This window comes from Camelus bactrianus, chromosome 3 (genome assembly GCF_048773025.1).
Source record: "Camelus bactrianus isolate YW-2024 breed Bactrian camel chromosome 3, ASM4877302v1, whole genome shotgun sequence".
NCBI lineage: Eukaryota > Metazoa > Chordata > Mammalia > Artiodactyla > Camelidae > Camelus > Camelus bactrianus.
The window spans coordinates 38,158,914-38,182,882 of NC_133541.1; the positions used below are offsets into that span (position 1 = coordinate 38,158,914).

The 23,969-nt window shown below is 39.2% G+C and overlaps 1 protein-coding gene across 3 annotated transcripts in view; it reads right to left on the reverse strand.

The window, feature by feature from the left end:
* The window catches only part of ANKRD55 (ankyrin repeat domain 55), a 255,412-nt gene that overhangs the window by 82,168 nt on the left and 149,275 nt on the right, over positions 1-23,969 (reverse strand). For all 3 annotated transcript variants that reach the window (XM_074358508.1, XM_045525115.2, XM_074358512.1), the window contains exon 3: positions 7,901-7,991. In XM_074358508.1, coding sequence (XP_074214609.1) covers positions 7,901-7,958 — 58 coding nt within the window. In that variant the 5' untranslated portion in view covers positions 7,959-7,991. The remainder of the gene's footprint in view (positions 1-7,900; positions 7,992-23,969) is intronic.

The following is a 23,969-nucleotide window of genomic DNA, read 5'->3' on the forward strand; positions in this document are numbered from 1 at the left end:
CCCCTCCCAATTTCCAAATAAAAAAAGGGTGCTATGCTGTGAATTCATTACAAAGGGGGAGACAGCTTAAGGAGTGGATGTTCTCTTGACCTGGGAAGACCGGTTGCCCATGTGACCTTAGGTAGGACATTTATAAGAATCACTAGCACTTTCTAAGTGATTACTCTGGGCCAGGCATGGCTCCAAGTGCTTTGTACGTACTATGTCATTGAATCTTAGAATCCTCTGAAGATTGTTACAACCATCTTTGTAACAATCCTGTAACCACCACTTGCACTAACTGAGTGATGACATGGGCCAGCAACGGTTATAGGTGTTTTGCATGTATTCATTAATTCAATCCTTACAAACAATCTTTGCAGTAGCACCATCTTAACCGACAAGGTAAGAAAATGAGGTACAGAGATGTTAAACAGCTGGGTCACACAGCATGTGTCACTGGCAAGACCCATTAAAAATTCATGGGAAATGAAAATAGAATCTGAGTAACAAAATAAGGTCTAACCTTTTAAATTTCTCCTTTATGCTTAGTCTGGTTTCATTTGCTCCTAGGGGGCCGTGTGCAGAGGCACTGCCCGCAACTCTTCAGACCAGAGTTCCTGGTACAAGACGTCTGTGCTTACACCTCAGCTCAGTAGACTGTGTGCAGAAGTCCACGCACAGCACAATTCAAGATGGCGAGGCGGCGGCTGGCCCTGTGCAGAGACGCTGGCCATGCACCGCGGTCTGGAGCGTGAGCTGCACAGCTGCGCCTGTCCCGCGAGAGTTCAGCCCCTCCCCGCGGACCAGAATCTATAACACAGCCCCGCCCACAGCGTGTGGGAGACCCTGTGCTCTAGCGCGAGAGCTTGCACCTCTCCATTCTTTGACCAGAGAATAAAACTTTCCTTTGTTTCTGAACAGTGGGCAGGAGGACTCTTGCTGGGGCCTGACTGGAAAGGGTCAGTGACATGAGTGGCAGCACCGGGACTTGAACCCTTTGGTTCAGCTTCAGTGGCCATTACACTTCACTACACAGTACCACCGCTAACCCCTCTGTATTAGTTTTCACATATAAAAAGTAAGGGAGTTAGATTACACATTCACTGAATTCCTTTCAATTCTCCAAGTTACTATTTTAAGACAACACTTCCAGGATCCATCCTTAAGTTGGTTTCCACTGTGACCACCTGAAACCAGATACCTGAGAGCCCATCTCGACTCCTCTCTATAGTGGTCGTGCTGAGTCAGCCAAAGTGAAGCCAAAACTCTAGCAGACCGTTTCTCAATAGCACCAAGTAAGGAGGATAAATGTATCAATTCAGATGAATTTCAGGTGTTCCTTCTATGGTTCTTAAGAAATAAAATTTAAAAAAAACAAAACAAAACACCGGACTGTGTTCTGATTTACTGTGGTGAGTTGAAGAACAAAGAAATGTTCTCAGAATTACCCAGGATCAAAGCTTAGGATGTCAAGGTTAAAATACTTCTTTCCCCTTTTTATCAACTGTTGTTTATGTGCGACCTTGTTTACAGGATCAGGGCTCTCTGGACACTCTCTAGGAGAAACCTTAACCTGTTGCTGCACAGAACAAACGGGTTGAGTAAGAAAATGATGAAGAACCTGGGTTCTGAAGCGTCTGTGGTGGAAGCCAAGTCCTGACCTTGCAAATCTCCAGTTCCCATCACATTAGTTCCACAGGTCACCTTCCAGTGTCATTCTACCCTTTTAGCTCCTCCTCCTCCTAGGATGCCATGGAGACTGGATCCACTCCTACCCTGGAAGAGGTGAGCCTGTCACTAAGCTGAGCTCACTGGGCAGAACTTGCTGCCAACGGAAGCCCAGCCCTGGGGAGACACAGCGGCTTGAGCAAATCTAGTCACCATCACCTTTCTTTTCCTTCCTGCTAGAGTCATGAAAGGGTGGGCTATCAGAATCCAAAAAGTATAATTTCATGGTGAATAGGAGTTTGAGGAAGGCTTGGGCATTAGAAGCCTAGCCAGAGTTAAAATGGCAGCTTTGCCCTTGTCTTGTGTGGCCTTGGGCAAGTCATGTAACCTCAGATGGACTAGAAATGGAATGTATCTCTAGGCTGTGCCAAGGATCAAATGAGATAATAGGAGTAAAAAGTTTAACTCAGTGGTGGCACATGGGAGCTGCTTAATAAACCAGAGTTGTCACTCATCTTCTGATTATTGATACTGGTTATATACTTGGCCTGATCTCCTCTGATTCCCTTTGGAAACTATTCCCCACCCCCACATCGGGGGTGAGTTGCTGAGGGTCCACCTTGGCAGCCGAGAAGCTGGGAACAGGCCGGGGCTAAGAGACTCTGAAGAACAGAGCCCTTTGCTAGGTAAGAGAATGTAACACTTTCTATACTGAATTCTTCTTTGTATTTCTTGACTATTTGAAGGTGCTGATACTTCCTGATATTTTACAATTCGGAAGAAACCCAGTATTTTAAAACACTCTGTAAGAACTGGGTGATAGCTAATAGTGCAACACCTGTAACCTCAAATGACCATTTAAAAGGATTTAAACCACATTGTGATAACCTGAGATGGAAACATCACCCATGTGGTATTCTGGCCAGGAAGTAATTACCTAAGTCTAGTCATGAGGGAGCGTCAGACAAACCCATAAGGAGAAACTCAGTATTAAAAAAAGAGAGAGATAGACTAATTCAAAAATGTTAATGTCAAAAACGACAAAGAAAGCCTGCAGAAATGTTTCAGATTAAAGGAGACTAAAGAGATGCGACAACTAAATGTAGTACCTAATTCTAGACTGAATCCTGTACTCGAGGGTAGGGGGAAATGGTGTAAATGACATTATTGGATCAAGAGACAAAACTGGAATGCAGGCAGATGAGATAAAAGCATACAAACATATACGCAAATGTATACATACATATATAGAGAGGGGCAGAGACAGAGATACATAGAGACAGAGAGATGTAGGGACAGACACAGAGAAAGAGCTAACAATAAAGCAAATGGGGTAAAATGTTAAATGTAAAAGATATACAGTGTTCTTTATACTATTCTTACAACATTTCTTTAAGTTTGAAATTATTTTCAAACCAAAAGTTAAAAAAGCATTAGGATACTATTAAATATTATATGTATATAGTTTAAAATTCTGATGACACCTTTAGAAATGGAAATACTTTCCATAGACTGTATATCTTTCCTTCATTTCCTCCCCTGATATACCCACTCAAACAGCAGTAACCTCACCAATAAGCAACACAGATTTTAAGTTTTACAAAGAGAAAACAAACTTAAGGGCCCTTATTAAGCACACAAACCTACCTATTAGTTGAAAATTAATGTGAGGTAAAACCACCACAATTTTAAGGGATAAACAGGAAAATCTGAGATGTAGCTCATTCATGATGTAAGAATTCTCAAAACCAGCATCACTTTGCACTGAATGATTGACAGGCTTCCTAAAAGTGTGCCAAACATCTGAGCCCTGGTTGGATGTAGTCTTTCTGCAAGACAGTGTCTAGCCTGTACCCATCTTTTTACACCAGCCTTGGACCTTAGTGCATCCAGACCATTATTTTCTCACCTGTCCCATAGTTTGGCATGGGTGAGATATTTGTTTCTCTACTTGCTTGGTAGTAAAAAGGTAATAAAAACAGTGACAAGTTTAGTGGTTTTTCTTTTAGGCTCCACTAAAATATCATTGCATCAAAGGGAAAATCCATAAATAGTAGTTACCCAACACTGTTGTTTAATAATTACCAAGGAAATGTGGAGTTAATAAATAGGGATGATAGGGAAAGCTCAGTGTGGTGACTCAGTTGACCTCTGGACAAGGGGCTGAGTTGAGGGTTTGCCCTCTGAAGTTGATCTTGCAAAGGAGTGGGACACAACACCAGAGTGGATTCAGGAGATCTGGCTGAGCAGGTTCATTCTCTCTGCACACCACTCCCACTTTCTTCTTCCTGGGATGCATACTTGGGTCCTATTCCCAAGGACACTAGGGCTGTTCTGTGGCAAAGCATCCTGAAAATGTCACCACTCTCCTCATCCCCAATCCACTGAATCACTTTCAGTTTCAGGGTTCTCTAAGGCTGTAAATGGGAATTGTTTGGGTAAGATCACTCAGGGTCCAGGAGAGGGGCCAGGAGCGGATTGGCCTGTTACAACCTTGGTTTTTTTGGGGGAAGGGGGGTAGGTAATTAGGTCTACTTATTTATTTATTTTTCAGAGGAGGTACTGGGGATTGAACCCAGGACCTCATGCATGCTAAGCATGTGCTCTATCACTTGAGCTATACCCTTACCCCGCCACATACATCTTGATTTCCTACTTCTGGCCTCCAGAACTGGGGGAGATTATCATTCTGTTGTTTGAAGTCACCCAGCTTGTAGTAATTTGTTACGGCTGCCCTAGGACAGGGATGCTCTGTGTTAATATGGGCTGAAGGGCAAACCCCTCCTTCGCTTTCTCTCTACAGCTCTACTGGAGGAAAAACCTGTGAGGGTGGGCCTCAGCCCTGACAGGTGCCTGCAAACACACTGCGAGGCCCCATCCAACATTCTTCACAGAGCCTGAGCAGGGCAGGGGTGGGTGAGGCCCTTGGGACCACCCCCTCTTGTTCTCATTTTCTCCCTGAGGCCTGGGTTCCTCCAGAAGGCAGAGTTTAGCACACAAATATCTTTACTTACATAACGCCTCAGCTTCAATAAACCTCTGTGTTCTGTAGTAAATGATTTTACTACAGGTCGTTTCCTGCATGTGGGCTTTGAGAGGGAAGAGAGCCAGGAAGAACACGTGGGACCAGAGAGATGTTGCTATGGTGAAAGCAAGAAGCACAAAGTGGGAGTGGAGAGCTCTGCAGACCCCAGCTTCCTCCCTCACAGCTTCACAAAACAAGCCAGAGACTTGGCCTCAGTCCCCTCCGCCAGGTAGGTAATTCAGTCTTTCAGCCTCCCAGCAACACTGCAACTATATGATATTATCCACATTTTACAGATGAGAAGATCCAGTTTGTCCAAGTTCATGCAAATGGTATGAGGACTGAGACAGGGCTTGAGCAAATGTCTACCTGTCTCCAAGCCCCTGGCATAGGGTTGTCTTATCATCACTGTTAAAAGGAAATACAGAAAAATGCAGTTGGAGGGATTAAGACCTGCCAAATCCACCTGGTTTGGGTCTGAGCCCTGGAGGTTATTATGCATCATATTTTCAGTGCTGACTATTCTCTGGTTAACCATAAGCCAGAGCTGTCTGAGTCCTACCCTCCACCTCAAAGTAGCTGTTAAGACCAGAGGTTGCCCATGAAAAGAAGCTCCTATTCTGTTATATGGATAGAGAACACCTGTGTCTCAGTCACCTGTTACTAATTAGCTGTGTGTTATTGTCATAAAAGAACTCACCTTTAAACCTCTCTGGGCTTCACTTTTCCCATCTGAGATGTTAGGGGGATGGATGGAATGAGTTGTTGTCAATCTTTTTGTACATTGGAACTTCCTGGGGAGTTTGTCAGGCTGTGGCCCACACCTATTAAATTGGAGTTTCCAGAGGTGGGATCCAGGCATCAGCATTTTCAAAAACTGTCCAGGTGATTTTTATGCATGGCCAAGTTTGAGAACCAGTGGGTTATAAGACTTCTAAGATCTTTCCAGATGTAATGTCTTTTGTCAACGTCTGCATGTGAAGCTAGCGGCCTTTTAGAGTTTTGATCCCCTAGATATTAGGAATTCACAGAAAACCCTCTACTAAAGCCCCATCCACACTCAACATTTCGAGAGAAAGTCACTTTACCATGGTTTTGCCCAACAGTATGGTATTTAAAATCTATGAACTTGTCTAAACCTATTATGGCCTTTCATGTTGTTAAGAAGGTGGAAGGATTCATGTGATAATAGAACTATTCAGGTATTTAATTATTATTTTAGGGGTTGTTCTGAATGGTACCCTGGAGTTCTAAAAAAATTAATTAATGTAATCTAGTCAACTGGCCTTAACTAAACCCTCATTTGTTCTGAGGACCATGAAATTCAACCTAGAGATAGAGAGGTGAATAGTCTTTCACATTTGAGGAACTCACACTCCAGGGTGGTAGTAAGTGTAACAGTAATAATAATAACAAAAGCAGCCACATTTGGAAATTACTTAGGCAAAGTACATCAGGTAATGTGACAGTGCTTTTTGTACATCACTTTAGACTGTTACAACAGTCTTGCTAGGTAAGCATAATTTTCTCTATTTTATTGCTGAGGAAACTAAGGCCCAGAGAGGTCAGGTAACCTGATAAGGTCACACAGCTAAGAAGCCATTGTTCTGCCATTTCAGCCTATGTCTCCCATGCTATTTCCACCATACCACAGCACCTTTACAGAGAAATGATCGAGATACAGAGATAGAGGTGGCAGGGAGAGGGTTAACGTACAAGGGGGAGAATTGGGCCTATGGTGGAGAAATAACTGAATTGCTCACCTGAAAGGTACTATAAGAAACTAAATATTATAAATTAATATTTTAACTATGTTTTGGGCTCAGTCTTGTTAGAATACACAACACTGGAACAGATGAATTCATTATGAAGTTCTCTGCAGTCATTTCTAGCTCCCTCAGAGCTGGTCTTAAAGAATAAACCCACTGTGTTATTCTTTGGATTGCATAGTTCAACAATGTCATTTTTAGCCAGTATGAGGTCTTTGGATCTAAACATATTTTCACTTTTGCTGATTGCCATCAGTGATACAAACTGTACAAAGGGGAAAGGATGTGGGCACAGCTGTAGCAATCACTTTCTCTATGATGTTTATATCCAAACGCAGTGTGAACTAGCACATTCTGAAGATGCATACACACACACAGTAGTTACTCAGAAATCTAAATGTAAATCTATAACTTGACAAAGCACTGAACTAAAATAATTCACTCATGAAGCCAGATGTAGCTTGAAGGGTAGGTAGTAAACACACTATGGCCTGAAGCAGGAAAAGGAAAAAAGAAAGAAGCAATGAATTTTCTTAGTGAGGCTTTCACAAACAATGATTTTCACATTGTAGCCAAAACAAGTAAATGACCAAAGGATCCTAAGATCCTGAGGAATATTCAGAGATTATTGAAAGTGGTTTAAATACCAGATTTTAAAAAAATCTTCTAAAAAATTTATTACATTTAAAGAGTGGAAATTTCCTATACATACAGAGAAAAGGTGCGTAATTACACATATGTGTTACATATATACACACACACACACTTCATATACAAAATGTACACACAAGACTGTATGGCTGAATACATGTTTTTTATAAGGACAGGCAAATTTCACAGCATTCTTTTCATGTGGAAAATTACCTCCACTCTGGAAATGATGAGCAAGAAAGATACATCCTTTTACCACAAATAATAACATAGTGGTAAGTCATTACACAACCTCAGATGAAGTAATATATCAACTATAGCACAAATTTGGACAACATCTATTCCTAAAGGGAATGAAGAGATATTTACAAAACTAGCAATGAGATACTGGGTTAATACACTGAAAAGGTATACACGATTTTTATATTACTTATTATAATATATATATTTTAAAATATTTGAGTAAAAAGCTAATGGAGAATAAAGATGATCCTATCTGAAACAGTTGGTGTGCTTGAAACCTAATTTTTAAAATTTGTAGGTAGGAGCACTTTAAAAAGGCTAACAGACCATAAGCTTTTTCCCTTCCAAATGCTTATCAAATAAGAAGTAAACATTTAGAACAGCTTTGTTTCCTATGTGAAATCCATTTTCCACATCACACACACACACACACACACACACACACACACACACACACACACACACACACACACACTACTCTTTCTCCCTCTACAACTGCAAATCCCTACCATTGGACTAAAAATGCAAAGAACCAAAGGATGAGTTAAAGCAGCGTTTTTACCTTTTTGCTGATCAAACACAGATGGAGTGCTGAAATCCATGGTTGCCTGTCTCATCATTTACCATCAGAATGGCAAAAAGCATCCAGGTCGCTAGAGAGGAAAAAAAGCACCATCTCACACGTTACAGTCAACACAACAGTCAGATATAGCATCCCTTGCCAAGACCTCTGTTTGAGAATTAAATGTGCATTAGAGCTGCAGGTCGTTGTCAAGGCAAATGCTGGTAATAGGTAAATGTTATTTCTGTAATACATGCCAGGAAAAAGAGTTACTTCCTATGGCCTCATTCATCAGCTATACCCGTGTGTAAGTATTATACACACTCCATCCCCCAACAAATATACAAAAAAAACTCAAACCCTAAAAAACAGTATTCGTGGCGGGCCACCTGCCTTGGATCTGGGCCAGGAAAATAGTGGAAGTCACGGAGCTTCAGCAGCTGGTGTGCTGCTTTAAACCAAAAGAAATCTCAATGGGTGAGTGAGGATTCACAGGGCCAGACGGAGCATGTGCGAAGCTGCCAATGCAGTTTGGATTCGGCTGTGTTCTTGGTGGAGTGAGAACTGCATTTGGGTCATGTGAGCAGAGTGCCATCTCAATGGAATAGGACGTAAATATTGTAGCAGGAGGCTGCTGGCCATGTGCTGTATGGAGTAATTACCAGCTTTCCCGGCTCATCTTCAGTCTCCCTTCAGCTCTGTTCTCCAAATGACAGGGAGGATGGGGGAAGGAAAGATTTGAGATTGTATTCCAGGGCTCAGATGACCATGATGATAAAATTAAAACAGTTCTGCAGTCACAAGAGTGTTTAGTGCAGTGTTATATGTAGTGGCAAAAATCACCTGAATGTATATCATTTGAGGGGCAGTTGAATAAATGGTAGTAAATTCATACTCTGGATGAACAAATCTGAAGTAAATCTGTTACCGGCCAGGGTTCTTAAACTACTTAATCAGTAGAAATTGATAAGAGGCCAGATGAGACATTCAGGCAAGGCTTTTTATTGGGACTCATGTTGCAGCGCAAGGGAGCAAAACCAATTAACAAGTTTTCCCTTGCTGGCTCCCTGAGTTGGGGTGAGCTGCTCCATTAAATGGAATGTGGGTAGGGGTGGGTCCATGGGTCCAGCCAGAGGGGCAGCTTAGGTGGTCAGCCCACCACCTTGGTGGTACTGTGTGCAGGGACCATGCCTAGTACCCTGCTTTTGCTCCTGATACCTCAGAAGTGGCAATTGGGTTTTTGGGTTTTTTGTATCTTGTTCATCATTTGCCCCAACTGTGCATGTGTGCAGGTATTTTTAGTACTTTATAGTTTCCCTGTATTCTGTTGCTGGAGATATTTGTCCAGGTGCAATACACTGCAGTAAAGGGTTCCAGGTCCCAGCCTGTCTCAAATCTATATGAATTTATCTGGTAGGATGACTCTAATCAATTGTTAAATGAAAAAACAGATATTATATATTTCATGAAATATATATTTCATATATATTTCATATATATTATATATTTCACATTTTTATAAACCCAGCGACCACTCACTGTATATATGAACATGTTTATATATGTTCATAGGAACAGAGGAAGGTATATAATATATACTGTTAATATTGGTTACCTCAGGGGATTGCAATTAAAGTAGGAGATTTCTGACTTATTCTTTATCTACCTCTGTATTCTTAGGCTTATTATAACAGGTTTCTGTTATTTTATATGTATCAATAAAAATCTGATATAATTAATTCAAAACAAAGCTCTACATTCAAGGCACAATCAGATTTTTGCATATGTCAAACAGAGTGCTATAGTAGATGCTCTTATAAATGCTGCTGATAATGGTAATAACTGTTTTTTAAAAAATGTAATTAGTGTATGACTATGCAAATGAAAGTAGAGACCATTTTTCTTCATATATGGCCACAGTTGTTTTGATCTGGACGATATGGGCTGTGTTCTTCAATAGACAAGCTTCTTTCTTATCGCTTGCCTCTCATATTTTCTTGGTGTCCCATCATTTATTTTCTATCAACACATTGTCTGGCCTCGGTTCCCTGTGACAATGCTATGACCCACTTACCCTCCTCACATCAGCCTTCCCCCCGCCAAATGCTCTGTGTTCATTTTATTTAAAGCATAGGCAGAACCTAATTCTTATAAATCATTATCCAAAATGTGCTCCATTGATACATTTCTTAAATTTCCCAGTGCTGGGTTTTTTTTGTTTTGTTTTGTTTTTTGCATTAACCATGAAAGCCAGACTTCAGGGGGCTGAGAGTGGATTGGTGAAGACATTTTAACTTACACTAGCAGATTTTCAGCTAAGGAGAGATGGGTCTAGCTCACCCAAATGACTGAGGTAAAAGGAGCTGTGGCCACTCGGTCCTAAACAAGAGAAAAACCAGGGATTTAGATTAACTTCTTTTTAATTAATTTGTTCATTAATTCATCAGTTGCTATGTAAGGATTACCATGCTCCAATCATTTCCATAGACACTGATGATGCAGCCATGAGTAAGACAGAAAATGCCTCCATGCTCAGTGAACTTATACGTTGGGTACAACTTCTGCTTCTGGCCATGCTGGAGTAATAGGGACTGGATTTACCCTCCTACTTAAACAGCTAGAAAACTGGGCAAAATCTCTGAAACGATGGTTTTCAGGCAGCAGGCAGTGCAGGTGAGTGATCCCTGGGGGAAGAGAAACAAATTGAGCTGAGCCTGATGAGTCCCCAGCTGACTGCCTGGGGAGAGTTTCCAGGCTGAAGCGCAGGGAGGGTGATGTGGGCTCAATGGTGGCCCCCTGAAAAGATGCATCCACATTTTAACCCTCAGAACCTGTGAATGTGACCTTATTTGGAAAAGGGGTCTTTGCATATGTAATCAAATTAAGGATTTCAGGTTGAAATCATCTCAGGTTATCCAAATGGGCCCTAAGTTCAATGACAAGTGTCCTTATAAGGGACACACAAAGTGAAGTGAAGGCCATGTGGCCAGTGATTGGAATGATGCAGCCACAAGGCAAGGTTCATGTGGAGCCACTAGAAGTTGGAAGAGATAAGGAACAGATTGTCTTCTAGAGCCTTCAGAGAAAGTGGGATGGTGTCAACACCTTGATTTTGAAATTCAGTTTCCAGAACTGGGAGAAAATAAGTTTTGTATTTGCAGCAACCAAGTTTTGAGTTTTGGGACTTGGAACCCTTTACTGGAGTGCTTGTACCTGGACAAATGTCTCCTCAAGCAACAGAATACAAAGAAACTATAAGGGACTAAAAATAACTGCATGCATACACACACAGCCAGGGCAATTATGAATAAGATACAAAGAGGCTACAAACTAACTGCCACTTTGGAGGTAGGTGCCAGGAGCAAAAGCAGGGTGCTGGGCATGGTCCCTACACGCAGCACCACCAAAGGGGTGGGCTGACCACCTAAGCTAACCCTCTGGTCCAACTCATGGATTCTACCCTACCTTCACCCTATTTAAGGAACCAGCTAGCTCCCTGACCCTACCCAGAGAGGGAGCAAGGGAACCTGTTACTTTTTTTCACTCCTTTGAATCCCCAAAAAGCCTTGCCTGAATTTCTCATCTGGCCTTTTATAATTTCTATTGATTAAAGTGTTCAAATACCTGAATGGGTAACAGCTGGTGCTAATTTGTTACAGCAGGCTTCAAGAAACTAACACAGAGGAGGCCTTCTCAAAATAAACGCAGTCTCTATAATTGTTACATTTCTGTGCCCACTTATGTTATTACCAAAACCAAATTAAAGTATAGATAATTTTATGTTTTTGAAAGGGCTGTTTTGGGCTCATTTTGAAGAAAGGCAGTCAAATAGAGTGCAAAGGACATGAGCTTTAGTTTGTCTTTTGTTAGCTGTGTGATTTGGGCAAGTTACATAACCTTTTTAGCCTCAGTGTCTTAATCTATAGAATGGGGACCCCACCTCCTAACTTCTTGTGAGAGTTATTATTGTTCAGTTCACTTCCTGGGCCGCAAACATAGAAATAATTCTTTCTATACAACCAAAGCCAAGTGTCAGATAACATTTAGGTGTTTCTTCAAGTGCATTTTGAATAAGGCCCTTATTCAGACATATTCACACATTTTCACATATATCGGGTGTCTGTGGTTCATTAAGTCTTATCTCTGATGCAGGAGGGGAAGAGGAGAAGGTCTGTATGACTGGGCACAGTCTGGCTCTCTGCTTTCTCTCTAGCTCATCTCTCACCGCCCTCCCTCCATTCTCACACCGGCCACACTGGTCTCCTTTCTGTCCCTTGGACATGTCATCCCCTTTCCCAGCCTCCTGAAATTTTGCTGTTTTGTCCATCCACTTGCAGTGCACTTTCCCCAGTTCAAACGTCACCATTTCATTGAGGCTTTCTCTGACCACATTTTCTAAAATAGTCTTCCACTCCTTAACCCCATCTGTCACTTCCTTTTCTGGAATGCCACTTGGTGGATTAACAATGAGGAATACCCCTGCCAGGGAGACAGGGCCTTTGCCCATGTACATCTGTCTAGCTCAGTGCCTCTCAGACTATCTGTGGTGAAGGACCAGGTTTTTAAATTTCCAAAACATCATGGAATTGATACATTAATAAAATACAAAAATTAATAATTTATAAAGAAAAGAAAGATTTACAGAATGCAAGCCCCAATTTTTACTATTAGATTCAGTAGGCATAAAGTTATATGTCAATAAATGTAATCAAAACATAGAATAAAGGAAGTTTTAAAATGTACACATTGTTCTTTGAAAGTACATTTAGGCAGTAATATACTGTGCCGTCCAACATGGCAGCCACTAGCCACATAAGGCTGTATGTTTAATTAAAATAAAATTTAAAAAATTTCATTTCCTCAATCACAGCAGCCACTGTTATCTTATTTTGTCATAATTATAACCTTTTTCTCTTTGAGAGATGCTACTCAGAAAACAAAAAGACAAACCATAGACAGGAAGAAAATATTTGTAAAACTTATCTGATAAAGGACTTGTATCCAGAATACACAAAGAATTCTCAAAACTTTGTGATAAAAAACCAAACAACCTAATATTAAAAAGCACAAAAACAGACATTTCACCAAAGAAAAGATACAGATGGTAAATAAGTATATGAAAAGATGCTCAGCATTATTAACCATTAGGAAAGTGTAAATTAAAATCATAATGAAATACCACTACATACCTACGGCTTTATGGCTTCTATGGGATGGCTTTAAAAGAGCTAAACACTGCATGCTGGGGAGGATGCTAGAACTTTTGACACACTGTTGATGGGAATGCAAAACAACCCAGCCATTTTGGAAAACAGTCTGACAGTTTCTTATAAAGTTGAACATAAATATGGCCCAGCAGTCCAACTCCCTGGTATTAATGTAAGAGAAAAGAAAACATTTGTTTTCACAAGTACCTGTATGTGAAAGTTTATAGCAGCTTTATTATCACTCAAAACTGGAAACACCCCAAATATTCATCAACCAGTAGATAAATGAACTGTGGTACATCTATAGGATGGAATACTGCTCAGCAACAAAAAGAAAGAAAGTACTGATCCATGCAATAAGATCCATGCAACGAATCTTAAATACACTGAGCTGAGTGAAAGCAGCCATGCACAAAAAACTACATACTGCCTGATTCCATTTATAAAGCATCCTGTCAAAAAACAGAGATAGAAATCAGAGGAGTGCTTTTGCGGGAAGGCTAGGGGATGGACTACAAGGGGCTGGAGAGAACTTTTGGAATTGTAGAAATACTCTCACTCTTGATCATGGTGATGTCTACATTCTCTGTATTCACTTGTCAAACTTCTAGAACTAAACACCTCAAAAAGGTGAATATTATTACAGGTAAATTATATCTCAATAAACCTGGAAGAATAAACAATATAAATTTTATTTCTGTTATTTAACTAATAATGTTATCCTAAATTTTAAAATATATTTGTTTAAAATTAAAATGATTGAAAATAGCAAGTTTTAAAAGTAAATAAGTGCAAAAAAACTATACTCACTACTCTCTTTGATATCAGTATTAGTAATATTTTTTTGGATGTTTCTCCTCAGGCAAGGGAAACAAAAGCAAAAATTAACAAATGGGACTACATCAAATTAAAAAGCTTTTCTACAGTAAAGGAAACTATCAATGAAATGTTAAGGTCACCTACTGAATGGCAGAAGACATTTGCAAAGGATATATCTGATAAGTGGTTACTATTCAAAATATACAAAGAACTCATACAACTCAACATCAGAAAAAATGAAACAACCTGATTAAAAAATGGGCAGAGGATCTGAACAGACATTTTTCCAAAGAAGACATACAGATGGCCAACAGTTACATGAAAAGATGTTCAACATCACTAATGATTAGGGAAATGCAAATCAAAACCACAATGAGATATCACCTCACACCTGTCAGAATGGCTATTATTCAAAAGATAACAGATTTAACAAGTGTTGTCAACAATGTGGAGAAAAGGAAATTCTTGTGCACTGTTGGTGGGAATGTAAACTTGTGCAGCCCTTGTGGAAAACAGTATGGAGATTTCTCAAAAAATTAGAAAATAAAACTACCAAATGATCCAGAAATTTCACTCCTGGGTATTTATCCAAAGGGAAAAAAAAACCACGCTAATTTGGAAACATATGCATTCATATGTTCATTGAAGCATTATTTAAAATAGCCAAGATATGGAAATAACCTAAGTGTCCATCAACGGCTGCATGGATAAAGAAAATTACACACACACACACACACACACACACACACACAATGGAATATTACTTAGTCATAAAAATGAAATCTTGCCAATTGTGACAATTGATAGACCTAGAGGGTATTATGCTAAATGAAGTAAGTCAGACAGAGAAAGACAAATACTGTATGATTTCACTTATATGTGGAATCTAAAAACCAAAACAAATGAACAAACATAACAAAACAGATACAGACTCACAGATATAGAGAACAGGTGGTTACCAGAGGGGAGGGATTGGGTGAAGGAAAAATGAAAAAAAAAAATAAGTGCCTATTTTTCTCAGATTTTTATACACTTTTAGAACATAGCTGACAAACTAACTTTAAAATGTCATGCATTAAACACTATCCTACTGTGCATGACTTTCCACACAAGTTTAACAGCACCCATAGTAGTCTACACCACGTTCACTGAGACAAGTCCATCACTACAGGTTTGAAGGTGTGGCAATGTAACCATTTCTCAATCATTCCACTTAGAAGTCCAGTTTTTGGACATACCTTGTCTCCAACTGGTGACAAGCAGTTCCTGGACCAGCACCACCCATGGCTCACACTTTGCCCAGGGCTGGTCAAAATTGCTCTTCTCTTGACTCTTCCCATGGTGGGCTTCTTCCTACCATCCAGGTCTCTTCTCAGAGAGGACTTACCCAGCCTCCAAGCTCCATGTAAAGCAGCAGCTGCCTTCCTGCCCAATCCCAATTACAGTTAATAAAATGTCTTCATTTTTCCTTTCTTATAACTGTCACTATCTGTAATTAACTTGTACTTCATTATGTCTTCGTTATCTGTCTCCCTGTAGCAGGTGCTGTCAGTCACCAGACTTTTCAGTGTGCTTCAGCTGATTTTCAAATGCTTGTATCTGTATCTTGGGTCTCAGGGAATTTTTCCAGCATGCAGAAGGCCACTATGCCAGCTCTGGGGGTTAGGCCAGAAGTGCCAGGGAACTAATCACCAGTTCCCAACACACAGCAGCCCTCAACCAGTGACTCTTGGGAGCTGGCCTATAGACACCAGCTGCCTTGCCTTTAGATACAATGTTTCTGAGGTGTGCTATTTTATTCCATTTCCCAAAGTCTCCTTTAAGGATTAACCTCCATTGCCACATGTGATATCTGGTTCAATAATATACTTTTTATGGGCTGCTGTTTCCTCTCTGTATGATTCTCCATTTTCCTACTGGGATTTTCTTCACTTCTCAATAAGCTACTTGCACTGGAATCATTGTCCCAGGGTCTGCTTCTGGAGAAACTCAAATTAAGACACTTCTCGAGTAGAGAGTAATCTTCACAAGGGCAAAGCCTTTGTCTGCTTTGTCCACTCTGCATCCCTACAGTCTAGCACAGAGTGAGGCCCAAAGAGGTGATCAATAAATATTTAGTGAATGAAAGACTTCATTGGAGGACTTTCCTTGCCAAAGTTGATTACTTGTTCATTGACACTGTTGCATTAGAACCCAACTAACCATTGCTCTTTGGGTGTAATTCCATATTAAGAACTTTCTGGTGAGAACTTTTGATGACCTTGAAATTTTCCCATGTAAATAAGAAACCCTATATTTGAGAATTTCAGATGTGCTACCATATTTTAATGATATTCTGATTGTGTTGTAAACCGAGGGTGAACTCACAGAGAGATTTTAGGTAGTCCTCCTTTTTATTTTACTATTATTATTTTTTATTTTATTTATTTATTTTTTTAGTCCTACTTTTTACTCAGGTGAAACCAGAGCTTTCCCCACAGTGCACTCAAGTTAAGGCAGTGGGAGCTGTGATGGAGGCCGTGTAGGCAGTGGCTGGGCTTGGGCATTGGATAGCCCCAAGTTTAAGTTCCAGCCCAGCACATTTCTAGCTTTGTAATATTGAGCAAATTACTTATGGTTATACCACAGTTATAAATAAGGCTAAAAAAACTACTTATTTCATAGGGTAGTTGTAAGAATTAAAACTCAATAATGTATATTAAGTACTACTGTGGGAAACTGAGATTATGCATCAATTTTAAAGAAATCTGTTGAAATCACTTATCTATTTTACTGAAAAATGCCTGTAAGTTTGTTTCTGATTCTAGAAGAATATGATTATTTTTTTTTCCTGGTTTAGTTCATAAAAGACAAAAGAAATCAGTAGGTTGATTATTCCTAAGACACATGAGAAAAACCAATCTTCTTCAACAAACATGGTCATACATACAAATGGCCAACAGGCAAATAAAAAATGCTCAATATTGTTAATTAGCAAAGAAATGCAAATCAAAACTACAATGAGGTATCACTTTACAGCCATCAGAATGGCCATTATTTTAGTCCACAAATGATAAATGCTGGAGAGGGTGTGGAGAAAAGGGAACCCTCCTAATCTGTTCGTTAGAATGTAGTTTGGTGCAGCCACTATAGAAAACAGTATGGAGCTGCCTTAAAAAAAACTAAAAATAGACTTACCCTATGATCCAGCAATCCTACTCCTGGGCATATATCCAGAGGAAACTCTAATTTGAAAAGATACATGCACCCCAATGTTCATAGCAGCACTATTTACAAATCCAAGACATGGAAGAAACCTAAATATCCATGGACAGATGACTGGATAAAAAAGTTGTGGTATATATATATGTATATGTGTGTGTGTGTATACACACACATATATATGTATATATACACACACACACATATACATATATATGTATATACACACACACACACATACACATATATACATAATAGAATACTACTCAGCCATAAAAAGAATGAAATAATGCCATTTGCAGCAACATGGATGGACCTGGAGACTCAAACTAAGTGAAGTAAGCCAGAAAGAGAAAGAAATACCATATGATATCACTTATATGTGGAATCTAAAAAATGACACAAGTGAACTTACTTACAAAACAGAAAAAGATTCATAGACTCATAAAACAACCTTATGGTTACTGGGGAAAAAGTGGTTGGGTGGAGGGATAAACTGGGAGTTCAGGATTTGCAGATACTAACTACTGTATATACAAAATACATAAACAACTAGGTCCTATTGTATAGCACAGGGAACGATATTCAGTAACTTGTAATAGCCTATAATGAAAAAGGATAGGAAAAGGGATATATATGTATAACTAAATCACTATGCTGTATATCAGAAGTTAACACAACATTGTAAACTGACTATACTTCAATTTAAAAAAAACACGGTCACAACTTTAAGTGAACAAACAGAATTTACTACCACAAACTTTCTAAAACCTGTAAATTTTTTTTCATGGTAACTGATGTCTAAAACATGTAAATTCTTATAACAAAAGATTATAAAGGCAAAAGTCCTTGGCTCTATCAAAATAAAACTTTCAATATTCTATTGTTTTTCCTCCTTTATTAAGCAGGTTCAACTTTATAACAAGATGCCACATGAGTGGGGATTAAAATTAAATTTTATGGCAACTGGCACATATTTTTTTGAACCTTCTTATTTTAAAATAGACATAAAGGCTAATAACTAACCAGTGCTTTGCATTCTCAAAGTAGTTCGGTCAATATCCTCTTTAAAACTTTTTATTGAGATTAATGATGTGTAATTTCAATTGTATTTTAAATCAATACTGACTTAAATAATTCAGAGTTCTTTCATGTTTCTGCAATGCTTGATAAAGACTGAATGCTTGTGTTCCCCCAAAATTCATATGCTGAAACCTGGTTCCCAATGTTATGGTATTTGGAGGTAGGATCTTTCAGAGGTAATTAGGTCATAAAGATGAAGCCTTCATAAATAGGATTAGTGCTCTTATACCTTTTTTTTGGGACTTTAATTGGATCCTTATAAGTGGTCATTTCAGAGCTTCTAGAGCTGTACTGTCCAGTAAGGAAGCTACCAGCTAATACATGTGGTTATAGAGCATTTAAAATATGGCTAGTCCAAACTGAGATGTGCTAGAAGCATAAAATACGTATTTTCTTGTGGTAGCTCACAGCGAAAAAAAATGTGACAATGAATATACCTATGTTCATGTATAACTGAAAAATTGTGCTCTACACTGGAATTTGACACAACATTGTAAAATGACTAATTTGATACAACATTGTAAAATGATTATAAATCAATAGAAAAAGTTTAAAAAAATAAAAAATAAAATAAAATACATATTTGATTTTGAAGCCTTAGTATGAAAAAATATACAAAATATCCCCTTAATAAATTTTATATTAATTATATATTACGATGATAATATTTTAGACATATTAGATTAAATACATCACTAAAATTAATTTTACCTGTTTCTTTTTACTTATTTTTGAATACGCTTTCTAGAAAAATTAGTATTATGTATGTGGCCTACACTTTATTCCTATTGGACAGTGCTGTTTTATAAGATTTTGGAGTGATCCTTAGGAAAGGCTATTTAGCTGACTTGCTCAGCCATATTCCTTCTTTCCAGCAGGACTGATGGGGTACAATTTGAAAGAGGGTAGAGGAGGAGAAAAGGAAGCATGGCAATACTGAAGAACATGGAACACTGAAGAGCCCAGAAAGCCATTATCATCATTTTCATTGTTACTATCATTGCTATGTAACTTAAGAGTCAGTCACCCACCCTTCAAGCATCACCTTCCTTTTGTATCAATCTATAGCCTGCCTTAGCTTATGTCCCTGTGGAACTGGAATTGTTTCTTGGTAATGTGTGTTTCCTCTTACCACTCCCCACCCCACCTCTCTCATCGCTCATCCCCTCCCATTCTGCTCCGTGTCTCACCTTGATGCTGCTCCCCTACCTGATCCTTGATTGGATGCTTCTATGAGAACAACACAGCTGGGGATGAAGAAGCACTGGTTGCTCCAGAATATTATCAACTGTGGAAACGAACGATGGACCACATGATAAAGGAGTCTGGTGCTATCTTTAGAATCAAGGGGTTTCTCAACCACCTTTAAGGTCGTTCCTTTAAAATCAGTGGATACTGTTCAGAAACTAATTTAGACCTTTTCTAAGAGAGCCCATATACTTAAGAGTTCCACTGTTTTATTCTGAACTATAGTCTTATCTAAAATCTTGGAAGAACACTATTGAAAATTGATGCTGTCTGTCACTTCAGATTTCTATTTATTTATGTTATACCCACTCTTTACTTAATAAAGCAACAGTATGAACTCTCTCCCTATAAAATATGCTGTATATAAAACATATGTGTGTGTGTGTGTGTGCATGTGTGTGTATTATCCTTAAGATAATTTTCATATTGCTTTCGTCTCACAACTTCAAACATTTAGCATTTACTATGTGACAGGGATTCTTATAGCTCAAAATATATCTCCTTTATAAAGGTTTCTTTGACCATTTCAACATTGATTACCTTATTTGACAATTACAAATTATGTTTGGACACCTCTCCTACTGATATTTTGCATTATGTTTTTTTTTTATTTGTGATATAATCATGTTAGTTTTACATTGCTAACTAAATTCTAGGTTCCCATAAGGTATGAGCTGAATGATAGGTCTTCTATCTCTCAGCACCAAAACAATGCTATGCACACAGTCAGTACCCTGTAACAGATACTGGTTTATTAAACACTAAGTATTAAGGGCCCGAGTGGTGAAACCTAACTTTTGGCAAAATGATGAAGTAGGTGATGGAAGCCTCCTGGCTCCACAGTGAGTGTTCCTTCTCTCCTCCCCTTCCCAGTCTGCACAATCCCATTCCTAGTCTGTGCAGATACCTGAATTTCTGAATTTGCCTTATTTTTTCCTTTTATTTTTTTACCTGCCAGGCTATTATAAACTTTTATTTTCATGCATATCATGATGGGAAGTTGGTGAGTATTTATCAGGCATTTCTGACATGTTCAGGTTAATCTGGAGCAATGACTTTATTCATTCATCAGTCATATGATAAATATTTAATGAGTACCAACTATGTATCAATGGTCTTGGTGCTGGGGACAGGGTGGTGAGCAAAACGGAGATGTGATCCCTGTTCATAAAAATCTTTTAGTTTAGGGATGAGTTAGGAGGCCTTCTTCTTTGGTCTCCTGGCATCTCAGAATCCTTGGATGTTATTCTTGGTCACCAGAATCCTGAGGAATATCTCTGAATGACCAACCTCTGTAAGAATACAGTGGCCCTCCCCATAACTGGGCAGACAGAATGCTCTTCCTTCTATCCCTCTATCCTGATGACTAATGCCTTCTTCTTCTAAGAGGCAGGTTAACTAGCCTTCCTTGCCCAGATGAAAAATGTCAAGGGATTTCTCACCCTGTTATTCCAGGTGGATGTATTTAAGTTAGTACTGGCTGGCGGCACATTGCTATTACTAACATAAAATAAAATAAAACACCTATGTCCACACATTAGAATAATTTTGGCTTTTATTTTCAAAATCTTGAGTTGATATTTTTGAAATTTTTCTTTCTCTGAATTGCATTTGTTTCATTTCTAGATTTACATTCAGTTGCATCTGGATTGTAGCCACTTCCTCAGTAACACAATTTGGGATTTGGGAAAATGCAGAAAATAAAACCCAACACAAACCCAACCCACAGTGCATTTAAATATCTGTGGATGGTAAATTGCTGAACATCTCGAAAGTGTTTTTAAAAAGTTCTAACTTTGGCCACATCTCCTTTCCTTCTATTTTCAGCCCATGAATTATTGGCCAAGTTCAAGTGAAGCCCTGTGGTTTGAATTAGGTTGGCATGTCATAGGGTCTGGCTCCAGCAATCTCACTCCTTCCCTCCTCCCTTTCTTGGCAGACTCTGGAGTGTTTAGAAGATATTTTTCTTTGCATTAAGTTTTCTGAGAGGAAATCCTTGTGAGAAATCTAGTTGAACTTGGCTCTCCAAAGATTCTTGTAGAGTTAGAAAAACAAAATTTGAGGTTATGAAGCAGGTTAATGGAAAAGAAGCCTGTAGCTGTTTGCTTAGAAATGTTGCTAATGAGCCAAAGTCTCACTTTGTAGAGTCACTCTGTTTTGTGACCAGAGATTGTAACCCTAACAGCCACAAAGGTGACAGGATAAGATTGAGTGTGTTGCTGTATGAGTGCCAGTCTCTCCAGCTGCAAGAAGAACATACAACATAAGACGCTCTTGGTACATGAGAGCCTAATATGATCATTGTAGGCTAAAGCAATGCTTCTTAAATTTCAGCAGGCGCACACAGCACCTGGGGATCATCTTAAGGAGCAGATGCTGATTTAGCAGATCTGGGTAGGGGCCAGAGGTGCTGATTTCTAGCAAGTTCCCAGATGATGCTAGTACTTGGTCCTCCCTCTGTGTAGCAAGGGGCTAGATTTTCCAAATACTAAGTAAAATATACACTTACGGACTTTTACACAGAGGTTCTCTACTGAAGAGTAAAAACCTAGAAGTATAAACTAAGGTCCCTCTGAAAATCTATCTGTAACATAAGTGAGCCAGAGGTGGAGACTGGTTAATGACTAGCAACCATGACCACCCTGAATCTCTGTGGTTGTTTTAAGGGTAGAAGAGTAGACTGATGGCTGGCTATTTTTAGAGTCAGACAGTCTGAGCTTCCCTCAGAACTCTGCTTCATTCTAGCTCTGTGCACCTGGGCAAATTATTAAAACTCTTTGAATATTTTTCCTGACATGTACACTGGAGATGATAATGGTACTCACCTTAAAAGGCTGTTGTGAGGATGAAATGGGATAACAAAACAGTGGTGTGCTGGAGCTAGCTCCAACCAGCCTTCTAGTGCTGACAAAGATATTCAGGAACTCTGTGTGGTGGTTTGCTAGCTTGAAATTGGCCACGGTAGGAGTATTCACACCATTGAAGCTGGCAAATGTTACAAGTCAAGACCTTTTTCTGTTTTGTTTTGTTTTGAGCACTGATTTACCAGCATACTACTTCGTGTAGAGTACAGGCTACCTGGAAGAGCTCAATAAGTGTGAATTACTACTATCTTTGCTATCTTTTCTGAATTCTTCCAGCACTTGTCATTTGAAACACATCGTTTGGCACTGGATATTCCTTCTTCCTTCTTAAAAAATTCTATAATTGAGTTCTTCTCAAGAGTTTGAGTCTTTCAAAACTGGACGCTGCCATGGTGTGACCACATTCTGCCACATTCCATAATTGATCAAGGAATGCCTTGCTCTTTCACTTCTCCAAGGAAAACACTGAGCATAAGCTTAGGATGTTTGGAGTTCATTGCTCCAATAGCTTTGATCCTCTCCACAGGAAACATCAGCGTCCAAAGTGAACAGTCTCCGGGTAGATCCCTGAGATAATGTCTCTCCAAAGTATGTCCAATGATAAGTATGCTGAATCAGAACAGGTAAGAACAGAATATATATGGTTCTATTGAATTGATCTGTGGCCTAGTCACAAGTTTTCACACAGTTATCTAAATAACTGTAGCTGGTAGATTAATTAGAAAACATTACCTATCATAGTAAGTAAGGAGGTAATTTTCCTCTGTGTGTTTGACCTGACAGCAAGATTTTGAACATAAGACACCTTAACAATCAGCCTAGCCCTCCAGTCTGACTGCCCTCAAATTTCTCTCCCATTTCTCTAAATTCCTCTGTTCTTTTCCTTAGCCTCTCCTTATTTCCTTCTGCTGGAAAGACAGAAGTGCTTTCTCCTTAAGAATGCTAGGCTACTATCAGTTCACCTTGTCCTATATCAAACCTTCTCTGAGAAAAGCAGATTTGCACAACCATCAAGCGTATGGACTCTTGAGCCTGACTGGCTAGGTTCAAATCCTAACATGACACTTTTTAATTTATGCCTTATTCTCCTCTTTTGTAAAATTAGAATACGAGCAAGTTTCTCATAAAATTTTGGAGTGAATTAAATCGATTTAAATATGACAAACTCTGAGAGCAATGCTTTACATGCAGTATTCTTATATACATCACTATTATTATTTTCATCCCTTATTCCATCTCTTTTGCAACTTCATCTTTTTCTCTCCTCAATATTCCTTTTCCCTAGCCTACAGTTATGCTCACATCTTTCAAGTCTTATAAACAAACCAAAACAATATGAAACAAAACTGATGTTTCTTCAGACAAGTCTACTCTTCCTTTCCTGATGTGCTTTTGGGGAAAAAAGTCTACACTTGCTCTTTCCTTTCTGATTGCCCAATCTCTCCTTGATCCATTGCAACTGCAGCCCTACAGCTGCTGAGCCCAGGCACTAGGGTGCAGATATTCCGATAAATGCCTGCTCTGATGGACTGGTAGGACCCATGTCACCTGTGGCCACACTTAGGTTTTCAGTGGCTGGGGGAGTTGATTGGGAACATCTGCTATGAAAAACTTACAGGCTCAGATAACATCTTCCTAAAATTTTAG